The sequence below is a fragment of the Melanotaenia boesemani genome, chromosome 12, assembly GCF_017639745.1.
Source record: "Melanotaenia boesemani isolate fMelBoe1 chromosome 12, fMelBoe1.pri, whole genome shotgun sequence".
Classification (NCBI taxonomy): Eukaryota; Metazoa; Chordata; class Actinopteri; order Atheriniformes; family Melanotaeniidae; genus Melanotaenia; species Melanotaenia boesemani.
The window spans coordinates 9,044,576-9,069,548 of NC_055693.1; the positions used below are offsets into that span (position 1 = coordinate 9,044,576).

Sequence of the window (24,973 nt, forward strand, 5' to 3'; positions counted from 1 at the left end):
CTCTAGGGTTTACAGAGAATGGTCTGAAGAAGAAAAAATATCCAATAAGCAGCAGCTGTTTGTTGAAAATGCATTGTTGATGTCAGAGGTCAGACTATGGGCAGACTGGCTGGAGATGTTAGAAAGGCAACAATAACTCAAATAACCACTCAATACAGCTAAGGTATGCAGAATAGCATCTCTGACAGTACAACATGCTGAACTTTGAAGTAGAGGAGCAACAGGAGTAAAAGACCACACCAGTCACACCTGACTCCTATCAGTTATACCAGAAACCGAGGCTACAGTTCACACAGCCTCACCACAACTGGACAATAGAGGAAAAATGCTGCCAGGTCTAATAAGTCTCTATTTCAGCTGCAATGTGCAGATGGTTCAGAATTAGGCATAAACAACACGAAAGAATGGATCCAGACATTGCCTTTTAGAGGAAAGAGACAGAATCTGACTGTCAACCACCATCTTTGCTGTTACTGTATTCTCCCAGATTTCAATGCACAATTCTTTGAACCCTTTTCATATGATATATATGCTTAAACATATGTGCAAAAATCATGTTTTTTATACAGAATTAAGTTTTTAGCACATTTGGAAATGGTCCTTTTGAGTTTAGTTTGTAAACAAGTTAAGCGAAAACCTGACAAAGATGTACAATCTCCATGTAAAGTAGTCTTGCAGTGCCTCTGTTAATGTGGCCACACTCTTCTACAGAATATATTTAAAGTTTTTGTTTTTTTGGACAATGTGACAACGCATTGTTCCTACACTGACCTCCAGCTGAGACAATAGTGGGCAGAAGCTCATCTGATACAACAGTGACAGAGGAAACATGAAGGAAAAACCAAACCAGACACTCACTGCTGCATCCCTCTATGTGTGTGCGTGCGTTCCTATTCTTCCTGAGCTATGGGTGTGGTGTGGGTGGAATGATGCATCTTCCTGTGGACCAGATTAATGGGTTAATATTGGATATAATCCTCCCATTGTGAAAGGCCTGGAGACCTAACAACCAGACTGAGAAGTGGTCATGACCCCTGCAAACCCGGATCTTCACAATCATGATCTTAAAATGAAAACGTCCATTAATCACAACTCAAGTCTTTCTTCTCTTCTCATTTTCTTCAGTTCCATTTGTTATAATTTTTTGTTATTTTTTTATACAATTTATTTCTGAGACTTGACAATACAGCAATGTTGCCCAAAATTAAAAAGGAATAAAAAAAAACAAAAAAAAAAAACATGGCAGTCAGAGGATTAGACATGTTGGAGGAATACAAGTACCTTGGAGTTCAGCTGGACAACAGACTTGAGTGGAAAAGCAACACTGAGTACATTTACAAGAAAGGTCAGAGCAGACTCTACTTCTTAAGGAAGCTGAGATCTTTTAACGTCTGCACCAAAATGTTGCAAATGTTCTACAGGTCTGTTGTTGAAAGTGCAATCAGCTTTGCAGCAATCTGCTGGGGCAGCGGCATCAGAACCAGAGACTTGAAAAGAATTAACAAACTGATCAAGAAAGCCGGTTCTGTGCTTGGAGTAACTCTGGAGCCGCTGGAGTTGATCATCAAAAAAAGAATTCTGTACAAGCTGACGAAGATAATGGAAGATCCTTCACACCCTCTACACAACGCCGTGACGAAACAACAGAGTGTGTTCAGTGGGAGGCTTGTTCAAGTCCGATGCAAGACAGAGAGATACAGAAGATCCTTCCTTCCAGCAGCTATCAGGCTGAAGAACAAAGCCCTTAATTAATTAATGTGATTGTTTTACTAAAAAAAAAAAAAAAAAAAAATTACTACTACTACTACAATATTGAATTTCCCTTTGGGATTAATAAAGTATTTTTCATTCATTCATTCATTCATTCATTCATGTCGTATTCAACCAGTTAATCTAAATTATGATCCAGATTACCCTGTTTTGAGGATAAAAACAGGGATCCATAATCTCACTGCACCAGAAAATTATGTGCAAGAAAAGAATTATTAGAACAGTGATTGATATTTACAATTTTTACACATATTTACAAAATCATGGCATTAATGAAATAAGTTAAAGAGAGTGTGTATTTCTTAGCTTATATACAAGTGGTGTGTGTGTGCATATACTCTTATGTTCAATCATTGAAGAGGTTTGTTTCCTGCCACCTTAAGTAATTAATTGCCGAGATTTCTTTAAATAAATTTGAATATAACTTTAGGAATACAATGATATTGCATAAGACCCAAATTGTAGTCAGCTTTGTGTTAGAGGTACTTATTTTAGTAATGTCTAAGTACATCTAAGCTTATAGCTTTTTTTTTACTGCAATCACACTGAGAAGAATTTTCTTTTGTTGAACTTTGAGTCCTTCCTGAAGCGTTTAAACCATAATTTTATCTTACTTCTAGTCACCTCTACATAACTGTTTGAGTTTTACTATGTTCACAGTGTTACATTATATTTATCACAGTACCATCACAGTAAATATGTGCTATAGGAGAAGTCAAGCTGCTTGTTAAGGCCATAGAAAGACTCCTCCCTAAAATCTGCTGTAAGTCTCAGAGTCTTTAGAGACCACTAAACACAAACACCCACCCTCCTCCCTTGGAGTGGATTTATTTTGTCAGAGTGTATTAGGCAGATAAAGTCCAGCTTTTTAGATGTATGTGCATGTGTTACTGTTAGCAATGCTTAATGTCGTAGTTGGTTTTACTTACTGCTTGTTGAGGACAGAGGACTGTAATCAGACCTGCAGAGAGGGTGGTAGAAAATAGAAAAAGAGACAATCAAGAGAGGCGATGTGGGCATGTGGGGGGAGAGGGATATGCAAAGGGACAAGAAACAGAGAAAGAGAGACAGAAGTTTATGTTACAGTGTGAAGTGCAGTCTACATGATTTACAGGATGACACACTCCTATTTCAAATGAAGTGCTGACATGTGGCTAAACAGTAGGAGAGGTCCAGCTGGAAAGGTCACAAAAATGCACAGACATTGCACAGCGGTCTCTATCTGAAAATGATAAAACACTGAGACATTTCCACAAATACTGGCCTTGCTACACTGTGCTCAATTACTAGTACTTTACTTTAATGTTGCTACTTTACACTACCACATATTTCTACTAAGATCTATCTATCAATACTCAACAGCATTTATGTTAGAAAATCAACAATACTACACATTCTTTAAAAAATCCCTACATAAGCTCTATTGTTACTTAGAGAAAAATGCAGCACATCAGTTTGTAGCGATTGATTACAAAAGGGTGTATTGCTTTCTTAGGAAAGGGATGAAAAGGATTTAAACTGTGGTGGTCTGCTCACAATTTTGGAAAAAAGGCAGTCTTTTATGTTCAAGCTATGTAGAGAAAAATGCTGCATTCAAGTCATAATGTTTACTTTGTAAATTAGGCAACTGAGTTGGAAAAAAAATGTTAATGACTGTGTCCTGTATCCTGTTGTAATACTGAACATATTTGGAATTTCCAAGGACGAAAAAGCAAAACAAGATTTAAACAGGCAGCTTAAAAAACAAAAACAACACGTATTAATAAAAATGACAAAGTTTGTTTTTCATCAACCACTCTAAACATATAACAACTTAAAAACTACACATGAAATGGTAAAATGTGTGCGATGTAATAGAAATATACACAATATACATATAAACAAATGAATTATTTCTTTGTTCTAACAATGTTTCTTGTTAACAAATCTTATAAAGTTGAAAAGTCTGTTTATTTACTTTTTAAAAGGTTCCACATTTTTAAGGAATATATATACATGTATATATAAAGCAAAAATGGCAGTTTACTAATAGTCGTTCGTTATAATACATCAAACTGACTCCTTTCTTCTGGATCCTGATTCCTTCTCATGTCCACATAAACTGTCATTCAGAGAAAAGACGTTTCTGATCTAAAGCTTCTATCTTTGAGATGGTAGAGAGGCTAAATTAGATTCCCATTAATCTGATCTCCTAGGATCAGAGACAAACTCTTACATGTTATATAATTACGCAATTTTACATGCATGACAGACATATAGATTCCAACAAATAGCAAACCGATTGAGAACCAAACCAGCATCCTACATGTGGTAATTGCAGGAAGCTTCTAAGAAACCTCTGCTCAGAAACTATACAACTTGAGAATATTAGTTTCACAGGAATCAGCTGACAACCACAGAACATTGTCCCTCTGCACACATCCTCCCTGTGACTCCATCTCTAAACTAATAAGGCCTCTGGAGCTGCAGGAAACAGAGGAGAGAGTCTGTTTCCTGCCGCAGGAGGTTATCAATCTAACTAACAGGAATTAGTGGTGGAGAGAAAGGAATCGTTGAACGTGATGGGAGGAGTGGAGGTGAGGCCAGAGAGGTAAGAGGGAAAGATGATGGGGTACTGCAGAGGGGAAAATATAGGCTAACAGAGTGGAGATGAAAAAAAGAAACAAATACACAGAAAAGATAAACAACTGGAAGGTTCCAGCAAAGGGGCACACTATAAAAATCATAAACCTGTCCCTGCATGCACAGAGGAAAATAACAAAACTTGGAGGGAAAAAAAAAAGAAAGAATGTTCTTTTAAAGGTTTATGACTCTTCAGAGTTAAGTTGAAATTGTGGTAGTGTGTGCAGTTGTGGGTCCGTTTGATGGCTCTCTTGGGTGTGAGTATTTGGCAGGACTCCTCCAGCAGTGCCGGTTAATGTCTCGCCTGCCGTTCTCAGTCTGGAAGCTCTGCCTTGCTTCATCTACGTCCAAAGACAATAAACACAAAGTGAAGCGCAGACAGGCGCGCAGCCTGGTCATGCTTATTCAGCCTGACTGAAGAAGTGACCTAAAGCGAGTTTAAATCTCTTCTTTGACTCGTGGAGAGATAAACAGATTCAGGTGGCTATTGTTTGATAAGGGTGGGGAAGCAAGGAGTGAGACGTGAGAAGAAGTGGGGTGATGAGGGGGAAAAAAGAGAAATGAAGAAACTAAGGTGCAAGTATTTTTTTTTAAATATATTTTGCATAAGGTAATAAATCTTGCCTATGAATGTTCCAAACAATGACTCATTAGCATTCCATGAACCATCACTTCTGCAGTCAGGCTCTGGCTCAAGATTTAAATGGACCCAGCACAGAATTCAACCATGATTTCCAATATATCAACACAACCTTCACCTTTATCTCTTCCATCTCCACACTAAAGAAAATGGCATTATTATGATACTTCCACTAGGATTAATTCGTTACCAGTTTGGATCAGAACAAGCTGAAAACACAACACCATCCAACCATTTTTATACGGCTTAGTCCAATACAGGGTCGCTGGAAAGCTGGAGCCTATCTCAGCACTTAGTAAGCGAGAGGCAGGGTACACCCTGAACAGGTCGCCTTTCCAGCACAGGAAAACACAGCACTAATGTGTAATATCAAGGTTAAAAAAAAATGTTTTCTTCTTTCATACCTTACATTCTGGGTTTTGCACCTGACCACATGAGGACAGCAAGGACAGCTCAAAATGTCAGTTTGAGATACACTATTTAGATTAATCAAAGGTCCATTTCTGAAAACAGTAGGTATACTATCATGACAAGAAAAAAATCTCCCATTTGAGAAGCTAAACCAAGAATTTTAAGCATTTAATGGACCATTATACAAGCACAGACAACTAAGTGTCTCATTATAGCAGCAAAATATCGGCCTGAAACACAAAGGGCCAACCCAGTTTCACCAGTGGATAGAAAAGTGGATAAATTAAAGAACATTTCAGTTCTAATTCTCCTGCAGTTTTTATTAGTAGATCTTTATTTATGATCATTTCATGGCCAGTGGACATGAAGATTATCTCTTCAGTCCACATGGAGGTCTGCAAGTTCTCTAGAACCAGTGCGTTACATGTTTAAACAAAACTGGTTGGACAAGACCATCTAATTATCATCAACAAAACAGACCTCTGCTGTCTTTTGAATCTAAAGTTAACATCAGAAGCCTCTGAACATGTAGAATTCCAAAACTATATGTGCATTTTGTTTGCATTCATTTTCCTCTAAACTGCCATAATTTATTTTTGCATACATGGTTTCAACTGGTATCCAACCTGCCCTCCCAGCAGTCAGAATCATCATGACTTATTGCAGGTCATCAACATTCTTAACAGGGGATTGGGTCATTTACTGTTTAAAGGCAACAAAGCACTTGATAAATTATCTTACCACACAAGATCTCGTTTAATAATTCATCTTCAAATACCATTTGGAGATTATTCTGTGACTGATGATCTGACATCTTTCTTAGCAACACTGATAACATGATATTCTTCCATTACCTTTAGCTGTCAGTGCCTTCTTTGTCTTTTTCTTATTTTTTTTCACCCTGAGCTTTTTCGCCTTACATCCTTCTTACATGTAAATACTACCTTTTTTTTCCTTTTCAAAACACTGTTAAATCTTACTTTGTGAATGTGAATATAAAGAGGACCTGTTTTGTTTTACCCACCTTTTACAGTGAGTGAAGGGTAACTTTAGCATCAATCTGATATAATGCAACCCTGATAGTGCTGGTTTAGGAAATAAAACGTATACAAGTAAAGCGGATTAAGTGGCATGATGACAGTCAAAGTAGCCTTTTCTTCTGACCTGAACACCTGCCAAAGAGTAAAGCGACCCCCCGGCATTGCTCCTGAAACTCTTGATTAGCTAGTCCAGGAGGTGAAACCAAACATAGAACCATTCGAGCAATTTGTAGAGCTTACTATCTGAGGAAAAGCAGAGCAGTGAGGACTCTGGTCTTACCCCTCATGTGACACAAAACGTGGTTTAATCAGAAAATGAGAACCTGTAAATTAGCTTGTTCCACATTGCATGATAATGGCTTACTACCGGACCAGCTGCCACAACACAGAAGTCATGAGCATCATTTACCAGACAGAGTCTGCTCTCTCTGGACAGAAAATCAGTACACTACAATATACATTATTCACAAAGCAAACAATTATATCAAGGGATTAAATTAGTATATAGCAGGGATCTCCAACTCCTGCCCTCTTGGGCCAGTTTCCAGCAGGTTTTACATGTTTCCCTGTTGCAACACTACCGATTCAAATGAAGGGTCATCAAAAGGCTGATGCAGAGCTCGCCAACAAGCTGTTGAAGAAACATTTTACTTGAATCAGGTGTGTTGCAGCAGGGAAACATCTAATGCCTGCAGGATACTGGTCCAAGAGGTCTGGAATTGGTGATCTCTGGTGTATATGCTAGTAACTCTTAAACAAAAAATGCATGTATGCATGATATTTTTTCTTTCACAATGCCAAAACAAAGGAAGAAATCACAAACCTACTGAGCACTAATTTAGCACAAATGATAGTCCAGCAGTAAATACACGTTGAAACAGACTCGATAACAGATGCTGGTGATTAATGCATTGATTGGATAAGCCAAATCACTCTGAAGATGTGACTCACTTGTACTGTAGTTACAAGTATAATCTTAGAGGGTCTTCTCTTGCTTGACAGTCTTCAAAATGAGTTGTGGTCATGTCATGAAGTGATACTTTTCATTCTATTCAGCTTAATTAAAAATATTATCTTAAATAAGTGGTACTATGAGTGCAGGAGATATGAGAGATGGACAGATTGTGTCAGAACAAGAAGTGGGGTGAGGGAGGATAGGAGGATGTGATCAGGTGGAGGTGAGGGCTCTGTGGTTGTCAGCTGAATATTTATTAGCTAAATTTTCTTTATTTTGCATCAGCACTTTCCACAGGGATACGTGCCCCCTGTCCCCATACAGAATCCAATGTTCTGTCACATGTTATGAGGCTTGGATCCAGTTCACAGCTAATGATGCAGCCCCATCCCAGGTGGCTCAGACAAGACCAGCATTGTGACCCTCAATATGTTATGAGTAAATAAAGTTTCTTTTTACATGTTTAATCCTTACAGTTTTTTGTACTTTTGATTTTGTTTGACTGCCTTGGGTCTTTACTTTGTGGAGTTCTTAACTTGTAACTTCCCCCTATCAAGTGAAAAAAAAAATCTAATGTTTTTTAGCAGCAATTGACATTTATATTTAGAATATCAAATTGTGAGTAATTAATACAACTTTTTACGCAGCAAAAGAATTAAAGATGCAATTTTGTGCTGAAAAGTATAATAATGAATTAAAAGTCTGAAGGGCTCAGATTCTGACACACAGTTCCACAGGATTTTTCAGTGCAGTCTGTGAAATTAATGCAATGTTATGTCAACCCAAGTACTCACAATTATACCCTTAAAGATAACTGATTCAGTTTTTGATTATGGACTGAAAACATTTATTTAGTCATTACTGTAATGTGATTTCTAAATCATCATTTGCCCTGTAGCTGATCACTATTTTGCTAAAATCTCTAAAAAGTATTTAAGGATAGGTTAACCTTTTTTTTCAATATCTATAATACAACAAATGAGCTTATGTAGTCCGCAGTTGCATTCTCCTAATTTTAGTCACAATTATTCTAATAGCAAAGCAGCTGTGCAGAGCTTACTATAATAAATAAATGTGTAAATAATCCGTATTGTTTTAAAAATAACACACACACACTAAATAAATAAATAAAAAAAAAAAAAATTGAATGAGCCTTTCATGTTTTCCTTTCCACATACAGACATGCAAGTCCTTCACTACTACAGTACAACACAACATCCAACTGTGACGTACCACTGGAGAAACCCAGGCACATCTTTGTTTACTGGCTGAAATAGAGTAAACAAGAATAATTTAGCTGTTTGCCACCAAAACATTCTTACGTTTCTCGATATTTTATATATATATATAATCGGCATAGGGAGGCAATCCGAGTAAAGAATGACAGTGAGGAATACACCATATTTTAAGACTCTGCGAGTCTATATATATATATACATATATATATATATATATATATATATATATATATATATATATAAACAACGTTGTTACAATAATTGCTAATAATGTATGTAATCAACGTTTCTACGTTTCCTATAAATTAAGGAGATTAAGGGTAAAATGAGAAAAATGGCTAATGGAGAATCGGTCATTTTAGTCCTTAATTAATTAAAATGTCATTTCTGCTTCACTTACCCTCCAGTCTCAGCTCCTGAATCCACGCACTCATCTTCTGTTAAGATTTTCTCCATCTCAAACTGTCGCCTGCGCAACATTTAACTGCATCGTTTCAAAGCTCCAACATTACCAATAAAACAAAGCATTAAAAACCAGCAACACAAACTAAAACGCCGAGCAGAATCTGAATCCAGCGGGCTCTGACTCTTCAACTGAGCTGCGGAGTTTTAACAAACTGAAGCAACAGGCAACTGACGATTGACGTGATGCCTTCCCTTACCGTTGGAAATCTGACCACTATATGGTTTCCAGTCAGTGATAGAGTTTTGTAGTGTCGTGTCACATAATTTGGACAGTAGCCTATTTTATTAAACTGAATTAGTCGTAAGAATTTCTGTTTGTCTGTCATAAAATAGCAAAGAGCCCCAAAATTACCACAAAAAGAAACTAACTGACCTAAAGGCGAGATTCACGACGATAATGAGATACATATGACTGCAAATTTATATAGATTTCCATAGATTTACCGGATAACGGTAAATAGATTGCGGAAAAGAAATAAATCAAACGGTCTTCTACTTCACATAGTTTCATAGGGCTGGGTTTGGAAAAGATAAATCTATTGCATAGATAGTGCTTTTGTCGAGCAGTACTTGAGGGCAGCATGAAACAGTCTACTGCTGTGGCTCCATCAGCAGAGGGAACGAGGTAATGCAGCATGTCTATCAGACTAAACACAGGCTTTTGGTATAATCAAATTTCTCAGCAGCAGACAATGAGGTTTCTGTTTGTCCACAGAACCACATACTAGAAAGAAGACCTACAGCTTTGTTTCCTGTTTGCTGACCTGTATTGTAATTTAGAGAAACACCTGTCGTTTGTACAAGATGAAATGCACTTAATAAACAAAAGAACAAGATGCGCCAGTTGATTAGAAGTGGCATGATTAAAAGTCAGTGGTTACTATGTGTGTGAAATATGAGTGATAAATGCACTGACATAACAGCTATATGATGCTAAAAAATGAGAACGTTAAGACAAGATATCAACTATAAGCCTTGTTAAAATAGGCTACAATATCATTTAGATGACAGTACATATCCAAATTTGGATTGGGCTTAAATTTAAATTCTCATTGATCCTGTTATCTACTGCAAGCAAGCTAACACAGGAACACAGAAATCAAACCTCCAGCTGTCTTTTGCCAGACATTGGCCATGTAAAGAGTGCTTTAGACTCTTCAAAGTGCTGTCTTGTTTATAAAACTGAACTATCCCAAAGCATTACCCAATTCTCATAAAACCATTTATCTTACATGTTGCTATTTTCTGTATACTAAAGACACAGACTGCCATCCAGTGTCTGGACAAAGGAATAAAAGTCAATGAACATTGGCTATACAAAATCCCTAGCTTCACTTTTTAAGGGAGTGTGTAAGTAACAGATTAATTAATAAATGAATAAATTGATAATTACACAGACAAGTAAATAAGTACTGGTCTGCATAGTAGTAACAAAGCTTAATCACAGAATTCAAAGAAACTTGGACTTTTTAAAAAAGGACCTTGGAGACACAGGAACTAAAGCAAAATATTGAGGTCAGTTGTTGGTTAAAAATATGTGTATGAAAATTGACAACTTTAAAAATGACAACAAAGTTTCGCTCTGCAGAAAGGCTAAAACCTCTGAAGTAATCCAGTAAATTTCTGTTTGTGAATATATAATTTTACATAAAAGAATATTTTTTTATAAGATTTGCAGTTAAATATATATTGTAATTGATTATCTTTTGAGTATTCAAAAAAGCAGATGAGAACAGTCTAGGTTTATTTATTTATTTGTATACTAATTCTTGATGGGATATAATTCATGGAGAATCAAATGTATCTCTTCAGCCTAGTTTGAAATACAGTATTTGCAGGGTAAAAGCTAAACCTTTTTCCAGTTGACATATTATCTCCAGATAAATCTCCAAATAAATCTGACTCGTGGAGTGTTAGTTATTTACTGAAGGACACTCTGGATGTGTTTTTGTTGCATTTGGGGTCATTTCAGTAGCTTAGTGGTGTAAGAAAGATCATTTTCACAAAGTAATTCATCACACATGTTACAAGGAATTCTTTAAATGCAATAGAAAATTTGTTTTCTGACATGAATTCTACACCGAACACATGTTGCCTGAGTCATTCAAGAGCTGATGCGCATGGGCTAAAGACTGAGGCCTCCCTGAAATCAGGTAGGTAGAAACTTTATTAACACTATATTTTTTTATTACTGAATTTCGTTCACATCTAACAGGTGCAAACACTAGATGTAAAATACGAATATGTTTGGTATGCTCGAAATGGAAAAAGACATAATCAATATTTATGTTTAATCTTCTCAGTAATTCCTTTCATTCAGTCTCTTTACCGCTTAGTCCAAGCTGGAGCCTATCCCAGCATTTAGCAGGTAAGAGGCAGGTACACCCTGGACAGGCCATCGCAGGACCAATCAGTAATTCTTTCACAAGATCATTTTTAAGCAAACTGTTAAAATAAATTTCTTTCCCTTAATTCCCATAATTAATAGAGAATTTATAGGTAACTTTATTAGCCTTTTCCTGTTGTTGTGGAAAGGTGGAACACAGTAGGACCCTTCATTCCTAATTTGTTTGTTAGTACATTGTTTACTTGTAATATCAACATCATCTATGAAACTTGATTACTTCTTTTTTCCGCAGAAAATGCACGATGACGTTAGTATGATGACATCATCTCCACGCGCCCGAGGAAAGCAGAGGGGTCGGTTCGCGTGCACGTTGATGTTGTTGTATATTAGCCGCTGACGGTTCTTTAGCTGTACTGACTTGTTAGTTCGTCTCAAATCGGAAATGTCTGTCACAGAGATGTTCAGCTACATTCAGGGCTTCTTGAGCGCAGACCAGGACGTCAGAGAGGTATGAATGAGCAGGCAGACACTTCGCTGCAGAGCTGCTATCACCGTTAGCTTCCTCGGACTGTTAGCTAGCAGCTAACCTATGCCGAATTGTTACCTCGTTTAAAACATTTGTTTTAAAAAGTGTCTTGTAACTTCATGACAGATGTACAGTTCACTGGGCAACAGCGCCTCCAACAAGTAGCAACGGGATGTAGCGTCTCATTTTTTCCAGGTTAATGATAACGCATATTAAACCTGCCCTGTATATTACAAAGTGGAAGATTTTGTCTTTTTTTCTTTTTAGAGAAATTGAAGGTTGATTAAACAATTACATAGTTTTGAATGGGACTTTATCAGGTGGTATCAGTGAACTACTAAATGTTTGAGATTTTATTTTTACAGGATATCCGTAAGGTTGTCCAGATTTTGGAGCAGACAGCCAGAGAAATACTAACAGTTCTCCAAAGTGTCCACCAACCATCTGGATTCAAAGAGAGTGAGAGTTTTATGCTATTTGTTTGTGTTTTACAACAGGATGTCTATTTTTTTTTTTTCTTAGTTTTGTTTGTTTGTTTGTTTTTGTTAAATTCTAAAAAGCAATCTTTTTTTCCTATAGTTCCCAGTAAATGTGCAAAGGCACGGGAGTTGTTCTGCACAGTCAGGGCACAAATGGCAGAGCTCAAAACTAAATTTCCTTCGGAGCAGTATTACAGGTGAGAACCATTTTTCTAAGTAACTACAAATTGCAGACATTTGCAAACAATAGATTTGTATACTTGGCAGTTATTCTTATTTAAACACTTAATTTACTTAGATTTTAGAGCAAAGAATCCCTTGGTGCTGCATTATTCTCTTATAAATTATATTAGTTTGGTTCATGTTGTTAATAAGTGATGTTCTCTGACAAGCAATTAAATTAATTTCAGCATTATTTGTATAGTGCTAGTTCACAATAAAATAATCTCTTGGCACTTTACAGACATAATTCAAGCCAATTCATTATGATCCAATTAAAACAAATTCACATGGTCCAAATGAAAGTTTAAGCAAACCAATTAAAAAATAATTATTACCTAGCAAAGGAAAACTAGGAACAGTCTGCATTTAATCAGATTCATTAAGATACAAAATTTGAAGAAATCCCGCCTTATAGTCACAGTTTTCACCATGTTTTCTCTTTCTGATGTATTTTTTAAACTCAAACTCAGTACAAAGGCTTTTGAAGTACTCAAATGTTTCTGTTCTTATTGTGTTCATCCCCCTCCAGGTTCCATGAGCATTGGCGCTTTGTCCTGCAGCGTTTGGCTTTCTTAGCAGCCTTTGTCGTCTACCTGGAAAGTGAAGCTCTGCTGACCCGGGAGGAGATGGCTCAGATACTTGGGAGTAGGTACAAGTTTGTATGAACGCTCTAACTTTTACTGAGGAAAACTGCCTAACTCTCCTTCCTCTGCCCTCTTATCCTGGCAGTTGAAGTTGTAAGAGAGAAGGGCTTCCACCTGGATGTAGAGGACTACCTGGCAGGCGTGCTGATCATGGCAAGTGAACTGGTGAGTATGCGTCTGATTGCTCTGCTGTTACATTATCAATATCATACGACTAGAAAAATATCTGTGATTCTTCCAGTTTATTTATTTATTTATGTTTATATGTATGCATCTTTAAGTATCTAGAAAGGGTTATATGAAATGTCTAATTTGAATCTGTAATAGTGTGAGGGATTTTAGCCTGTTTTGAAATAAATTACAGCATAATGGGAAATGGAAACACCAATTTCAACAAAGTTCCCATTTAACAAACATTTATCTCGCACAACTGTTCACAACTTAAAAAAAAAAAACGTTTCCAACACTTGCTGATGTGATCAAGAAATTACTTATTCAGGTGAGGAAAAAAAAAAAAAAAAAAACACTAGACAAAGTTGGATAGACCAACAACACATCGAAAAGCTTCCACCTTAGTACACGTGGTGCTCGCTGATCCAGTAGAGCTACCCAGTCCCCTGACTATAGCAAATCTTCACTAACAGTATGTTGACTTACTACACCCGCTCACTTTGACTTATAGTGGGTTTATTTTATGAAACAAAAAAAAGCTAACAAGGCAAATGACAGTAGCAGGCACAGACAGCAGGAGTGTTCCTCATTAGATAAGATGACACCCAGGTTCAGTAGAAACTTGAACACTTTGAAATCTACCTGTATAATCTGCTCAAATCCAGCATGTGCTGTATGAATTTACAGTGTATTTTAATGGATGCTCTTGATAGCTGGTGAATTAATTATCACTCCTTCAGCTTCTTCAGCAAGTAAATCTGCAGTCCAAGCCTCTAAAACGTGAGGATGTGTCTTTTGTATCTGCTTTATCTTACTGGAAATTGATTGTCTTAAAAGTTTGGACTGCTGCTTGGGTAAAACTAGCCAGCATCTATATTTAATATAATTTTTTTTCCTTATGTTTTATAAAGAAAGAAGTCAATGTAAATAAACTTAAAAGACCAATCAGTAATTGAGATGTGTAGCATGTTATAAGCTCAACTTCCCATGTAAACTCCTTAATCTCTGTTACTAAAGTTAGCTAGTAGCAATTTGGAAACAGCAAAGTGGGTAACTAATAAGTTACTATGTTGTTTTGCTTTCCAATGTACTTAGAAGTACTTCATTCCATCCATCCAAAATCCATGGGTGAATGTACTTAAAAGCACTCCAATAAAGTTAAATTCAAGTGCTTTTATACATTTCTTGCTACATATGTCATGTATGTACCAGTAGATGGCCCAGTTATGACAGCAAGTTGTATTTATAGCAAGCTGTATTTATGGGGTTACTGTTTGTTAGGATAATTTAGACTATCTTCTGGAAAGTGGGGGGCATTGGTGACTCATCTTGTACTTAGGCATGTATTTAAATACATATATTAATAAATACATTAATAATATTACATGAAAAAACAGAAATCTACCACAACATTGCAATTTGCATTGCTTGTCTTGTTTAAAAGTTTTTTTTTTTTTTTACATACACTGTTAAGTGAGTAATTCTTAGTTAAACTTGTGCTGCTGTTTGCTCCTCTAGTCACGGTTGGCAGTAAACAGCGTCACAGCAGGAGACTACAACCGGCCGCTCCGCATATCAAACTTCATCAATGAGCTGGACTCAGGCTTCCGTCTGCTCAACCTGAAGAATGACCCGCTACGAAAGCGCTACGATGGCCTCAAGTACGATGTGAAGAAGATCGAAGAGGTGGTCTACGACTTGTCCATCCGCGGCCTGGCCAAGGAATCCGAGTCTGGTGGGGAGAAGTAGTGCATGAAGGATGGGCTTGGCTCTGGGAGAAGGTGGAGGGCTTGGCAGCCACCTCCAGCTGGGACTTCTCAAAGCTGCTGCGGATCGTAGACCTTACCCCACCTGGGTGGCAAGACCCAGGGATGTGCCTGAAGCCCCAGCAGCTGGGGATAGACTGTATGAGTGTGTGTGTTAGGGTGTGTGTGTGCGCAAATTCATGCAAGAAAGGTGCTTAAGATGGCAGTCTGTCAGCAGGGTTGTAGAGATAATGAGGTTTGTCGACACCATCATTCAGAGGTTTAAGGTGACAGATTTGTTATTGTTTTTTTTTTTTTTTAAATGTGTCCTAATCTTCATCTGACCCCTGTGATAGGTTTATTGAGCTGGTTTTAATGCTGTTCGGGCTGAATTTCAACAGTCATTTTCTTATTTTTGAATAACCATACATTCAAGTTTGGGTTTTTTTTTTAAGGTGGTCAAAGATTTGAGTGTTAAATGCTCATTTTTGTTTTTCCTGTGGCTGAATTACTTTGTTTTTACTTTGCAAAGACAACAGTTGTTGGTGCTGATTTACTCCATGATTTGATTCTTAGTGGTTTGTTGCAGGACTTGGCACTGAGCTTAAAACATCCAAACTGGGATCTAGGAGCATCATGTATGAAGAAAATGTTTGATGTAACAGTTGATTTATGCTCCAAAAGACAGACAGTTTCAACATATTAATACTTTTTAAAACTGTCTCCAATTATAATTTATAGAAATCAGAAAAAAAAAGCCTTAATTTTGGATTTTGATTATTATTTCCTGCCGTTTATAAACGAGACTTTAAGTAAAGAGCCAAAGAAACGATAGATATGGACTTCATATGGCAACAAAAAGACACTGTGAATTGTTGTTTCCTGCAGTTAGGAAGTCTTACATTACAAACTTGTGCTCCGTTCAGTATTTTTGGTTTAGCAATGAAGCTTTGTCTGGTCATCCATGAGTAAAACAATGTAATCTAGTGCACGTTAAGTTTATGTTTTCATCCTTTTTTTTAATCTTAGTTGAAGGATAGCTTTCACTTGTTTGAAGTGGAGCTAAACTGTTTTCTAGAAAAATTCCCTTTCACACTATTTCATGTTGTGCTTCTGTTTTCTGGTCTGAAGTGAATTGTACTCGTAGGTCGTGCATTCCTTTTTCTTAAAATAACTCATAGCTTTACAGCTTATTACACACACACAAAAAGAAAAGAATCAAAGCTGTGTTTAAAATCTTTTAATATAATTCATAATATATTACACTGGGGAAATAATACACCAGGGCTTTAAAATGCAAATGAGAAAAAGGAAAAAAAAACAAAACATATGCAACCCAGCAGGCTTTGCTTCTTTTATATTTTAAAATGGTTTAATGTGAACCTGCATCTTTCAGCAGCATATGAGCATCATTGTGGAGCTACATAGCTCTACCCTCCATAACACAGTGATTTGATTTGTCATCTTTTGCTACTTTATAACAAAAATAACCACAATGGTCTTAATGGTTTTAGTTCAACTGACTTTCTGGATGTGCTGGAGCTTTATGTGACCAAGTTCCCTCATGAATTATGAAGGAATGTGACTGCATAACAGATGTTTTACCAGCAGTTCTGCCAGAGTGTTTTCCATTACTGAATTATATTAAAGTGCATCAAACAAAATAAAGCCTTCATATGTAAAAACACACAATCAGTGGTTAAAAAAAGACTCAAAAGGATCAGTCAAAGGAGTAATTATATTGCCTACAAATCAGTCTTATGCAAGTATACAGACAGGGCAGACTAATCTGTTATACGTTAATGCTACTGTGACAGCAATATTTGTTTATTTTAACAGTAATAAAGTACCAAGGCACAACATCTCATTGCTAAGTCAAATAACAGTTAATACTAACCAGTCAACATGATTTGGATGCTGTTTTTGAGGCTACTTCAAGTTAACAGGGTTTTTCAACTTAACAGCAACATAAGTCTGGATGTTAAAGTGTTAGCTGCACAAAACATGAGAATTTTAGGGGTTTTCATTTTTTCTCTCTTTTTATATACTTGTTTAAATAAATATTGCTGTCCCATCATTAAATATTAGTCCAGCTATGCCACAGACAGGTTAGTTCTGTGTAACCTAACCTGATTCCCTAAACAAAAAAGTAAAAAAAAAAAAAAAAAAAAAAATCAAAACAATGAGGCAGTTTAGGGTTTGAAGTGACCTATTTGACAAGTAAAATTAAAAAGAAACTGACCAAACAGCACAAATTGTTTTCATGGCACCAAGATAATCTCAGTTTAAACGACCAAACCAGAGACTTCCTCAGGGTGCTGAAGGGACGCTTTAATAGTGTAATAACAGTAAAGCAGGAATAACACCAAAGGAAATTTCTGTGAAATTAAATGCATATACAGTAGCTACTTCTTATTAGACTGGCAGAGATTATTGCTGTTCTTCTTCTTTTTTAAATTTATTTAAACACAGTGACACTGGAGGTCTGTTCAGCCTGTTGGAGAGGCTCTGCTCAGCTGCATATCTGGCAGTGAAAGTTGCTATGCTGCCAACAAACACTAGAGGGCAGCACACAAACAGGAAAGGGCAGTGACAACAAAACAATCACTGAACAAAAAATTAAAACGTTTGCACCTTCTCATACCAGAAACAAATTATTTTAATCCCCACTTGTGTAAAAAGAAAGAAAAAACGATAAATTACCATTTTTCTTTTCGCAGTCAGTCATGTTCAGTCATGCGTTCTTATCAGACACACCTTAGGTACTGAAAACACTGTTTCTTCAAAAGTAAACAGTCTTTACAATCAAGGCTGACTAGCACAGCCCAACTTTTTTTTGGTAGTCCAAGTATCTGGTATTTCTGGTAATATTATTTTTTATGCAACTGCTTAAAATTAAAACTACATACATAGTTTTATGGGGCACTGACAACTTTGTAAGAAAAAAAGTGCTTTGTTTTTCTCACAAGACTGTGAGACAGATTCTGTTGGTGTTTTCTGAAATCTAACATAACGGACCAGTGGTTTAACTCGGGAACTGTTTGATGATTTCTGCTTATTTCTGCAGTAGGGCTCGGGTTATTTACAGTGTAACAAAGATGTGAGAAGGCCAGTCTCAGGAGCGTGTCTGGTTTGTGTTGATCATGATGTTAGGCAAAGCGTTACGCCTTTTCCTCCAGGTGCCCAAGTCTCGAGCATATCTCTTAATCTGATGGAACCACTGCTGGGTACGAGATTTGTCCGAGGCACGGAAAACAAATGATTCCCGCCGGATATCGAGAACCTCGAAAGTGTCCTCAGAGTCCGGATCTGTGGACACAACGCAGTTTCCCAGACGGATGGGCTCTCTCAGCACAGTGAACTTCCCGCTGCTCTTGTCCTTGATGAGAACCAGAACTCCATCTCGAATGCTCTCTCCAACCCCTTCCCCCTGATCCCCCCGAGCGCCAAGATCGGAGCCTTGACACGAGGCCTCGCCAACTCGCTGTGTCCTCACCATCAGCAGGCTTTGCACGTTTTGAAACTTGAGGGCCTTGCTGCCCTTTTTCACCCACTGACCATCTGCCGGCTGGGACAGCTGGAGCGGTCCTTCCATGACGAATCGTGTGTTTTCTCTTGCCCAGCCCACCGTCTTCATTGATACCTCTCGCATCTCAATATTGATGACCTCCCGGTTCTTGCGGCTGTCACGACGGAATGAGCGCAGAGACCAGGTAACACCATTGCCCTCCTGTTTGGTCTTCATATTAATGTGTTCCAGATGGGATTCCACCCGACTCTTGGCCTCACGGAGACGTGCGTAGTCGGGATGACATTCAGGAGTGACCTTAATGATACGGCTTAATAAAAGTGGGTATTTAGTCACGCGTTGGAGGGGCGCCATGAGGAAGGAGCGCAGGTTCATGCGACGCAGTGCAGTGTTGTCATTCTGGGAAACGTCCAGGAAGATTCTGGAAGAACCGATGAGAAGAGATTCTTAATGTGCATGTCTTTGTACATTTCTAAAAACTTGATTACAGAGAATCACGGAATTGCCTGACTCAAGGCTCTGTCTAAAAATAAGAATCATTGCAAGTCAACTCTCAAAATAGACCTTCCTCTGAATAAGTGATAACTCTGTCTTTCCCATTAAGTATTACACAGAGCAGCCGTGGCAGGAACAAGAGAAACCTCCCAGAGCAACATTCCATCAGTAAGGCTAACAGGAAAAGGAATTTTTGCATTTTACATGTACCTGAGCAGTTCTTTCTCCTTCTCCAGCATGTTTAGCATGTTGACTGAGGTGGACTGCTGCAGGCAGTATGTCTGGAAAGCAGGCAGCATGTTGACGAACTCCAGAAAGATCTCTCCAATGTACACTGTCAGCAGGTCATCATCACCCTGAAATTGCATCACATAAGATGTCTCTGAGCACTGATGTTGTGAAGAACACAGCATCTTTGAGAAGAAGGTTAAAAAGTCTGAACAAAACCTGCAAACAGGTCCCTGTGCCTCAGCTCTGCCTCCTAAGACCCTGCAGATGTGGCTGTGATGCAGATGCAGCCTAATAATGATGGAAGTTATAGATGAGGCAGTGACAGACACCTGTTAGGCAGGAGTCAGTGAGCAGACCTAACATATGGAGCTGTAGCCACAGTCATAATCAGACAAACCATTTCTATGGTTGGCAGCTGTGCTCCCACTTTAAAATCTGAACTTCATTTCCATCTCAAGCTACATCTGCAAACTAATAGATCTAGAATTGAATTTAGCTACACAAAACATCAATCCATTACAAAGTAATTTGGTGGTAGCAAGACTAGAATGCTGACTCTCCCTGGTTCTGACTGGTCAGCCTCTGAGTAATGGGTACTTGTTAATTGCATTAGAAGCACAAATTGGGGCCAGAGGAACCTGGTTCTTCCTGGTTGTTCTGTCTGGTATGACAGAGGGCACAGTGATGGGTTTAAAAAGCAAGACAAATATGCCAAGTTATACAAGCCTTGGTTATTCTCATAATTTTCAAATCTATCCCAAAACGATTTTAAAAAATAGTTCATGTAAACATTTACACATGCTGCTTGCTAATTATCTGTGCTGACCAATCAGAAACTCTCCTCATGCCCAATTAGTGTTGATGATGGAGGATATAACATTTTTCCCTGCAGAAGCTAATCCAATGCTTATATAAAGGTAAAGGTGTCTAAGTTACACAAATCAAGTTAGTATCTTTCAAAGTTAACTTTTAATTATATATTTGCCCCCAAAATTCAAAATGGTGTATTCTGTCCTCCACATCTTCCAATTGAAGCACATTAGAAAATGATCTTGTAATAGCTGATATGAACATAAGAGTTCATATCACCATATTGTTTCAAGTGAACCTATCCTTGTGAAATGCTTTGGGAACAGATCTAGCAGCAGCATTGTGACTGTAGTAGAAATAGGGTGACAGAAAAGAGGAGAACAAATGTATTGCAAAGTTTGTGCTTGACACAATGTGCAGGAATGAGGGATTTCATTTAAAAGTAGCAGGTTCCTTCTGGAAACTGTTTTCAGAACCACAAAAAAAGCATCTTGAAAATACTTAATATACACAAAAAAATAAGAAAAAGTTGTGTTTTCTCAACTAGCACCAGCTTATGTTGTATTACACACAGTTCAAAAGCCTCATTAGTCACCTTTACAACGAGGTACAACTTATAAAGATCGTGCTTCTGTGGAATGAGAAATAGTCAAATATATGGGTAGTTTCCCCCAAATGTGCCAAAATCCCCTGCAATATTCTCCTGTTGGTTTTCACTCTTGGTTTGATTTGCTTGGTGGATTGGATGATTGCACCCTCCCACAGTCATAAGAAAAAAATACACTTACTAGACATACTTTTACTTTACTCATTTTACATTGTCAGGGACCTCCGTACCACGTGGAAGATCCAAACACAGCCACAACAGCGTGGTACTTCCTTCTCATACTGTTTACCAGCCTGATCACATTTTGCTGTGAGATGGCATCCCATTCCTCAACCAGGACTTGTTGAAGACCAAGCAGTGTGATTGGGTTGGTCAAGCAGTGTCACTGGGTTTGTCACTTTACCATGTACGGCACACCCGTGCTGATCTCATAAATGTTTAGGATGGTTGAGGTCTGGAATCACGGCAGGTCATCCCGTCCTCTCCACTTCTAAATTCTGGAGGCACTCTGTGATGATCCTAGCTCTGTGGGTGTGAGTGTTGCCATCCTGGATGGAGTTATGTCCCAGATTCTGGACATATGGGATCGTCACTAGCTCCAGAATTTCATTCTGATATGTCTCTCTATCAGTTAGGTGCTAGTGAGATGCAGACACCTGGCCGCACTTGGTATTCATTCTTGTTTTGAAACTCTACAGGAGTATATTGCAGCAGATTTGGGCCCATTTTAGGCAGGGACTACACACATGTTTAGCTGTGTTGATCATTTAAGAGGTCCTTGCCAGTTATACCTCATTGTAAATGTGACTAATCAGGTTTTCCAACAATGGATAATATAACGCCAATTGGTATTATTAAAGTGGAGAAATAATCAACCAAATACAAATGTCTTTACTTTTTGTCCCAAGTTTATATGAGAAACGGCACAAAACTGGTGTTAGTTCATTTTAAGTTTATGACTACAAGCAAACCTTTTCTATTCTGTTAATATAAAATAATCAATAAGAGTAAATTCAGTGGTCCAACCTTGTTTCTCTGCCTTGATGCTTAACTCCTGCTATATTAACATTTTTACCTGCAGAGGCAAAAAATTTGCCTGCAAGTGAATAGGTATAAAACTCATATTTATTGGTTAAATAAAACTGGGCTCTTTTGGCATCACTAACCAGTAGCAAAAAAAAAAAAAAAAAAAAAATCAGTCATAAGAAACACCTTTATGAATGGGACCCTGAGGGTAATGTTTGAAATCCCAAAAGTTACTAAAGGTTGATGGATAAAATTCACATACAGTAAAGGATTGGGATGTTGAAATACAGCTGGTTTTCTATGTATTTGTGTGAGACGAGTAGGTCACCTGGTCAAAAGCCTGATCGATGCTGTCCTGCAGGTGTTCAGTGAAGCGGTCGTTGACATCGATAAGCTCTTGAACATTACTGAACACCACAGTGAGCTGCTCAGCTGTCAGCAGCCCAGCACTCTGCATGGGGCTATAAAACTCGTCTTTGATGATCCGAAGGTCCTCCCCATAGCTTGACTCCGTGTTCAGAAACTCCAGGATGGCTTCCTTACGCTCAGTACGCAGCTTGGAGCAACGTTCACACATTCGCTCTCCTCGCTCTTTACAGGCCCCGTCCCTCAGACCACAGTCTGGACACGGTCTCTGGGCTTCCCAGACTCTGAGAGAGGTGGATGGTCTCTTCCAGGTGCGGGACAGACCCGGACCAATTCCACTGTCCACTCGTTCCACCTCAGCTCCTCGAGTTCTGCGATGACGCCGGGGCTCGCTGTCCTCCTCCTCCCGCTCATCGCTGAGGCCCACCACGCCGCTATCTGCACTCAGGCTGCTGATGGTGCTCCAGCGATGCTGCCCGGAGCGAGTCACCCCCAGAATCGACTGCCGCTCCTCACCAGGGGGTTCTGAGTGGCCACGGAGTGCTGCTGGTGCTAAAAAAAAGGAGAAGTAAAGCATCAAATTAATTACACAGACATATTTAAAGATTTACTGTCTAGTTTTTGTTTCTTACACTGTGGAATATCAGCCTCACTAATGGAGGCCCATTTAATTTAGACAACTTATTACTGCTCATGACAAGATGAAGAAGCTATCGCAGATATCACTTTTCTCCAATAATTAGATCCCCAGCCCTCAAGTCAAGACCTAACCTTTGCACACACACATGACAAATCAATACTGTTGTGTGTGTGCACTCAGACTGTGTCCTGCAAGCATCCACCACCAAATTAAATACATGAAATATGCAAATAACTGGACGCTGATATTCACTGCTCCTAAATGTATAAATTTAAGATCCTTTGTGTTTGCAAGAAAGCAGTAAGGCAGGGTCATATTAGCTCATGACTAATATTCTGTGACCAGCATCCTGTGTTGGGGAGGAGGATGGGATGCATTAGCAGGAGTAAATATGATCAATTGGTGGGGGGAGGTGAGCCCTGGGTGCAAAGGCCATAAGGCCATAATATTCACTAAGATGCATAAGAGATGTTAAAACAGATCAAATGCAAGTTGTAAGAACCTTAATCTTTTTTTAAGTGGAACAGATTGTAAAACGCCAGGCTTAGCTGGAAGCTCATTCACAACTGTCAGGGGGATTTACCTTCCTTTATGAGGTAAAGGAGTTTAAAGACCACAAAGTTGAGCAGAGGCCAAAGCCTGTATTTTGTACACATTATTTTAGTCTAAACTCCACAGCCAGTGTCTGATCAAGATGAGAATGGGGAGACTCAACTTGGAAAGCTTCATTTGATCTGAATGTTAAATCACAATCAGTTACTACCAAAGATTATCTGCCTGTTTTTCTGAGGATTTGAAAAAAAATAACCTAAAGGGGCTTTGAAAGAGTAAAACAAATTATATTCAGTTTAGTGGTCTGGAACTGTAATATTCAGACTGTGATGATCCCAATCCCAATCTCCATCTACAGCCAAATCACTTAACCCTCATAGACTTAAATGATGTCATAGCTATAATGCCCGAGTGTGTAAGTTAATAAGAGTTGAAATAAAAAAAGCAGGGACAGGAGAGAAATTATGACATCTAACATTTTCTAAAAACAGAAGTCACTTAATATTTGTCACATTTATACATTGTACATTTACAGTCTTTTGACTGAAGAATTCTCAAAGTCCTGGAGGTTTTGGTGATGTCATCAAAGTAATCTTTGGAAGAAGGAAAATCCCTCTTTAGAAAGAGTGTGGACGACAGCTGCTGTTCCTTCAGTTTTGTGTCATGAACTTACCACTGTCTCTGTCTCGATCACGGTCTCGACGGTGGCTGTGCAGTCGGGCAGCGGCAGCGATCTTCATTTCCAGCTGCTTGCGCTTGGAGGCGTCCGCTGGCATGGGGTCACTGTAGTGGGGCCGGAGGCGGCACTCACGCTGCGCCCTCACCGTCTTAGCTGGCTCATAGGCTGCGTCCGAGCTGGAGCGCCTGCAGCCCAGGCTGGTGTGCTGTCAGTTGGAAAGACATGCATGTTAATCAAACAGTCACATGGCTATAGCAACAGGTGAAGCAGGGTAAAACTCTATATAGAGAAAAGATGAAAAGGATGTTATGAAATCACAGCTTGTACATATTTTTCTCTGTGAGAAGGGTTTTCATGTGCAGTGTCACCATTTTCACTGCAATGACATCATTACATAACAGATGCAAGTTATCTCTCTCTGATCCCAGCATGTAGACCTGACAGGAATCTAAATTTCACACTCAGATGCAGCATTAATCCTTTGCCAAGTCTTGTTACAGACTGTAAGCACAGCAAGGCTTCACATCTAAAAATCTTCTCTTGAAATCACACAGCCTTGAAGATAAAAACAGCTTCCATTGACAACTCAAAGCATCTCTTTGGTTGTTTCTTCTGGAAGTGAGGTAAGGAATTCCACCAACACTGCAGCATTTTGCACAGACAAACACCCCCTCATGTGGGTTTATCAAGCCCCTGAGAGTTGACCTGAGGTGGAAAGTTCAACATCGTTCATCGCTTTAACATGTAGCTCCTCACCGCAGAG

The 24,973-nt window shown here is 38.5% G+C and overlaps 3 protein-coding genes across 5 annotated transcripts in view; 1 reads left to right on the forward strand and 2 right to left on the reverse strand.

Moving 5' to 3' along the window:
• The window catches only part of LOC121650775 (protein FAM124A), a 34,894-nt gene extending 25,618 nt beyond the window's left edge, over positions 1 to 9,276 (reverse strand). The window contains exons 1-2 of the mRNA XM_042002499.1: positions 9,077 to 9,276; positions 2,700 to 2,731 (exon numbers count right to left, since the gene is read on the reverse strand). Coding sequence (XP_041858433.1) covers positions 2,700 to 2,731; positions 9,077 to 9,156 — 112 coding nt within the window. The 5' untranslated portion in view covers positions 9,157 to 9,276. The remainder of the gene's footprint in view (positions 1 to 2,699; positions 2,732 to 9,076) is intronic.
• Positions 9,277 to 11,800: 2,524 nt separating this feature from the next.
• On the forward strand, positions 11,801 to 16,373 carry tsn (translin). The gene is made up of 6 exons (XM_042001869.1): positions 11,801 to 11,996; positions 12,380 to 12,473; positions 12,594 to 12,690; positions 13,245 to 13,360; positions 13,445 to 13,524; positions 15,049 to 16,373. Exons 1-6 carry the CDS (start codon positions 11,931 to 11,933, stop codon positions 15,277 to 15,279), a joined length of 684 nt encoding a protein of 227 aa, XP_041857803.1. The 5' UTR covers positions 11,801 to 11,930; the 3' UTR covers positions 15,280 to 16,373.
• A 1,162-nt stretch (positions 16,374 to 17,535) lies between these two features.
• Positions 17,536 to 24,973, reverse strand: part of si:dkey-91i10.2 (uncharacterized protein LOC555224 homolog) — a 62,207-nt gene continuing 54,769 nt past the window's right edge. For all 3 annotated transcript variants that reach the window (XM_042001867.1, XM_042001866.1, XM_042001868.1), the window contains 4 exons: positions 24,205 to 24,415; positions 22,302 to 22,891; positions 19,510 to 19,655; positions 17,536 to 19,225 (listed from right to left, as the gene is read on the reverse strand). In XM_042001867.1, the coding sequence (XP_041857801.1) occupies positions 18,391 to 19,225; positions 19,510 to 19,655; positions 22,302 to 22,891; positions 24,205 to 24,415 (1,782 nt within the window). In that variant the 3' untranslated portion in view covers positions 17,536 to 18,390. The remainder of the gene's footprint in view (positions 19,226 to 19,509; positions 19,656 to 22,301; positions 22,892 to 24,204; positions 24,416 to 24,973) is intronic.

Coding starts and splice junctions, on each gene's coding strand:
- tsn (XM_042001869.1), top strand. CDS start 11,931: ATGTCTGTCACAGAGATGTTCAGCTACATTCAGGGCTTCTTGAGCGCA. Junction 12,474..12,593: donor ACCATCTGGATTCAAAGAGA/GTGAGAGTTTTA, acceptor TTTTTCCTATAG/TTCCCAGTAAATGTGCAAAG. Junction 13,525..15,048: donor TGATCATGGCAAGTGAACTG/GTGAGTATGCGT, acceptor TTGCTCCTCTAG/TCACGGTTGGCAGTAAACAG.